Source organism: Scylla paramamosain, chromosome 12 (assembly GCF_035594125.1).
Source record: "Scylla paramamosain isolate STU-SP2022 chromosome 12, ASM3559412v1, whole genome shotgun sequence".
NCBI classification, from domain to species: domain Eukaryota; kingdom Metazoa; phylum Arthropoda; class Malacostraca; order Decapoda; family Portunidae; genus Scylla; species Scylla paramamosain.
This window is the reverse complement of record NC_087162.1, coordinates 13141037-13145447: the sequence shown is the minus strand read 5'-3', so window position 1 is coordinate 13145447 and position 4411 is coordinate 13141037. Positions and strand designations below refer to the sequence as shown.

At 42.7% G+C, this 4411-nt stretch overlaps 1 protein-coding gene across 1 annotated transcript; it reads left to right on the top strand.

Annotated features, from left to right (window-relative positions):
- The first annotated feature begins 132 nt into the window (after positions 1-132).
- LOC135105695 (uncharacterized) lies at positions 133-2316 on the top strand. The gene is made up of 2 exons (XM_064014083.1): positions 133-456; positions 1400-2316. Exons 1-2 carry the CDS (start codon positions 133-135, stop codon positions 2165-2167), a joined length of 1092 nt encoding a protein of 363 aa, XP_063870153.1. The 3' UTR covers positions 2168-2316.
- Positions 2317-4411: the final 2095 nt, after the last annotated feature.

The window sequence follows — 4411 nt, the reverse complement described above, 5'->3', positions numbered from 1 at the left end:
TACCATGGTCCACAAGAAAAAAAAGAAGGCTAAAAAAAATTGCACTATGCAGCATGATCATTGCTGTACTCTGTGAGGAGGAGGAGGAGATGACAAGAAGGGAATGGTGCAAGGACTGGTTGCACAAACGAAATGAAAGGGGGAAGCCATGCAACCATTTTGCAAGAATTGAGAACTGGCTATGAATCGGACTTTACGAACTATATGCGGATGGACCCAAATACCTTCTACGATTTATTGGAAAAGTTAAAACCTTTTATAACAAAGCAGGACACCTGTATGAGGGAGAGCATTTCACCTGCAGCACGTCTGGAAGCAACGTTGAGGTACCTTTCCACCGGGTGCTCCTACAGTTCACTTCAATACAGCACAAGGATTTCAAAACAGAGTCTGTCTGCAATCATTCCTGATATGTGCCAAACCATCTATGATGTGCTTAAGGATCCATACTTAAAGGTAAGTAATGCTTGTTTGTGACGGTGCATATATTATGAATATGACTTGCGTAATGTGAAGAACATCTCTACAGTTAAGCATAGACGCGAGATTAATTACATACATTATATACATCTTGTTAGGTGTATGTAAAAAGACCCAAGTGCTTGGTGTTTGGCCACTCGTACATTACCCACGTTGAAGCGCAACCCGTCATATAAAAGTGCATCTCTACACATATGTCACATATGTAAAGTTGTTCATGAATATTGTTTCTAAACCAGGGACAAAGACATACTACCACTTAACTGTCACAGATTTATTGTTAACATATTAATGCCACTTCAATACAGACAATAATGGTCGTACTACATAATTAGCCAACAACCTTGGATGAAAAGGTGAGCTTCCCTAATTTCCCCAGATAAAGTACCTCAGAAATTAGTTTCTGTGCATGGATCCTATTTTCTACATTCATCTTTCGCAAATCATTGGTAACAACATCACCAAAAGCACTTTCTTCATCGCTATCCTTCTCCGATCGAGATAATTCTTTCAGTTGATGAAGCGCTTCTTCAAGCACCTCATGCCTCTCGTCAGTGAGTAAAGACCTTTTTCTCCCTCGGGTAGTTTGAGTCTGAATGCGTGAAGACTCAGGCGTTGCAGGTGGTACATTATCATGCGATGTACTTGGGACAGGTGTGACAGGCGTTGGTGGTTGTATGGGTTACAGAACCATCTTCATTTTGTTGAAGTATAGGATCATTGAAAATCTGGAAATAGATACAAGCCATTAGTGTATGTCAACGTGTATTATCGTTTTAATTTCCTGTGAAAGAGAGAGAGAGAGAGAGAGAGAGAGAGAGAGAGAGAGAGAGAGAGAGAGAGAGAGAAGGAGGATAATGTATTATATATATCGAGAACGCATACAAAAGACCTTTAATAACATTTTTCTCATTAACAGACACCCCAAACAGCGGAGGAGTGGAAGCGTGTAGCACAGGGATTTTCCAAGAAATGGAACTTTCCTAATTGCATCGGAGCAGTTGACGGGAAGCACATCCTGATAAGGCCACCACCTGATAGCGGCTCCTTCTACTACAACTACAAAGGAAGCCACAGCATAGTGTTAATGGCTGTCTCCAATGCAGACTCAAACTTCATATATGTTGACGTGGGCACTAATGGAAGAGTGTCGGATGGTGGAGTGTGGGGTAACTGTTCTCTCAACCAGCGTATTGAAGCAGGATCTGCCGGTATGCCAGATGATGAGGTACTCCCAAACAGCTCAAAAATATTACCATATGTGATCGTTGCTGATGATGCATTTCCTCTGAAGCGTCATATCATGAAGCCTTTCTCTCATCAAAATCAAAACCTTGAGCAACGTGTGTTTTCCTACCGACTGTCAAGAGCTCGACGCACCGTAGAAAACGCATTCGGAATACTTGCTAAAAGATTTGAAGTGTTTCATAAAGCCATTAACCTTGAACCAAAAAAAGTAGAGAAAATAGTTCTTGCTTGCACTGCACTACATAATTACCTTCGCAAAGCACCTATCACCCCAACTTTGTGTTCTGATGCAAATATAGAAAACGCTGATGAAATCCTTGGCATGCTACCGCTCGAGTATGAAGAACACACCACCATCAACGGCACAATTGTACGCAATCTGTATATGAAATATTTCAATGAGGAAGGTACTGTGATCTGGCAAAACAGACATACATGAGGCTAAGTTACAATAACTCGGGAGTAAAATTATAATAGTAATGTATCATAAAAATCACCAATGTTGCATATTGAACATATTTTACATTGCTTTGTTGACAAAATGTATTATAAAGGTAGATTGTGGCAATAAAGAATGTATGGCCATTGTTTGGTTTTTCATTTTTTTTTTCATTCAAAGACAGGTAAACAGACAGATATACGACAATTACGTACTCACCTCATGATCAGACACTTCTTCAGGCACAAGAGACACTTGGCTATCCATACTTGACACGGATTCTCTCTTGCTGTCGCCATCGTTGAGGAAGCAGAGGTCATCAAAACACCATAATATGGGGGGTGTAAATGTCGTCAGCACCAGCCCCCCGACTTCTTTGATTTCTCCTGTTTTCGTAGTTCTCTCCTATATTGACTACGGATGGATTCTATTTTTTTCTTCACTTCAGAAGCAGTAACAGATAATCCATTTCTATTCAGTCCTGCCGTTATTTCATTAATGGCCGCGACACGTTTGTTCCTATCCTTGTACACAGTAGACTTTACATTCCATAGGCATGGATTCTGCCGGTATAGTTCTATTAGTAGCAGGGGTCTCTTTTCTGTCCCAGTGGCAACTCTTCTCATTGACTGAGGTACTGCTGGCCATGGTCACAGGACGATGAGAACTAATGAACTGACGGACTTTGAAAATCCTGTAACCAAGTGACTTTGCTCGTCGAGTGTCTGGCAGTATCGTATAATTCCACACCAGACAGTGTCTGACGTTTCGATGCTGCGAACACGGACAATGTCCGGTACACCACTTGGTGCTCGCTTCTGACGTCATCAACGAGCCTTTCCGCTTTCCACTGGTAGTTGGTAACAATTTTGTCCGTCGAGCATTGTTCGATCGTGTGGACGCACCTTTACAACACTCTCCCTCTCTCCCTCCTGCCCCACTAGTCTCCCCAACCCTAGGACTCCGTAACAGGGGAGGGGAGGACTCTAGGGACTCTCGTGGGCACTAAGAGGACTGGAGTGCACTTTGATCCTCCTCTTGATCCTTCTCTTGATCCTATTTCGTGTTGTCCTTGTTATCCTCCTCCTCCTCCTCCTCCTCCTCCTCCTCCTTCTCCTCCTCCTCCTAATCTGTAATCCTCCTCTTCCTTCTCCTGCTCCGCCTAGTCTGATCTTCTTCTTCTTCTTCTTCTTCTTCTTCTTCTTCTTCTTCTTCTTCTTCTTCTTCTTCTTCTTCTTCTTCTTCTTCTTCTTCTTCTTCTTCTTCTTCTTCTTCTTCTTCTTCTTCTTCCTCCTCCTCCTCCTCCTCCTCTCTTCTCCTCCTCCTCCTCCTCCTCCTCCTCCTCCTCCTCCTCCTCCTCCTCCTCCTCCTTCTCCTCCTCCTCCTTTTGTCCTGGTATGTGTACGTGTATAATAGGATTTGCGCTCTCTCTCTCTCTCTCTCTCTCTCTCTCTCTCTCTCTCTCTCTCTCTCTCTCTCTCTCTCTCTCTCTCTCTCTCTCTCTCTCTCTACGAATGTATTTATGTATTAGAAAGTTTAACTCATTTATTTGCTCTTCTTCAACTCCTCTCCTTTAACTGACTGTCTTCATGTTCTGTCATCGCCGCAGTGTTTCGTCTCCTGTTCTTTATCGCTATTTTCACGCCAACTGCTCCTCTTACCTTGATAGCTGCATGCCTTCTCTCTTCCGCGTACTCTCTGCACAATATTACCCTCTCACCCCTATTCTGTCCACCTCTCTAATGCAAGAGTTAACCAGTATTTTCAGTCATTCATCTCTTTCTCCGGTAAGATCAAGAACTCGTCGCTTGCTTCTGTATTTTCTTTCATTCTATGACCTGAATTCTTTGAAGAGGAAGTTTTCAAGACCTCCGTTGTTTGATTGTTCTATTTGGCAACTCTTTGGGAACTGGCACTAAGTGGGCATTTTTCTTCAAAAAATGTTGTTGCCCTTGGCTAGTGGCACTCTTACATAAAAAAATATTAGAAAAAGAAAACAAAAAAATATTGAAAAAGTATTGTAATGTAATATCAAACTTGTCTTGAGTGAGAGAGGTTCGTCTGTGTGTGTGTGTGTGTGTGTGCAGCAACAGTAAGGGCGTGGTGACCTTGGCTATATTTTCACAGTGTTCTTGGCGGAATGTTTTGTCGAGCTGCCTCTCTGAGTATTTCTGGCAGTGGTGGTGGTGGTGGTGGTGATAGTAGTGGTGGTGGTGGTGGTGGTAGGTGTCAGGAAAGGCAATG

Bases quoted from the DNA above. Each gene is read 5' to 3' on its own strand.
- LOC135105695 (XM_064014083.1), top strand. From the start codon at position 133: ATGAAAGGGGGAAGCCATGCAACCATTTTGCAAGAATTGAGAACTGGC. The intron at 457-1,399 runs GTAAGTAATGCT...TCTCATTAACAG, and splicing joins TTAAGGATCCATACTTAAAG to ACACCCCAAACAGCGGAGGA.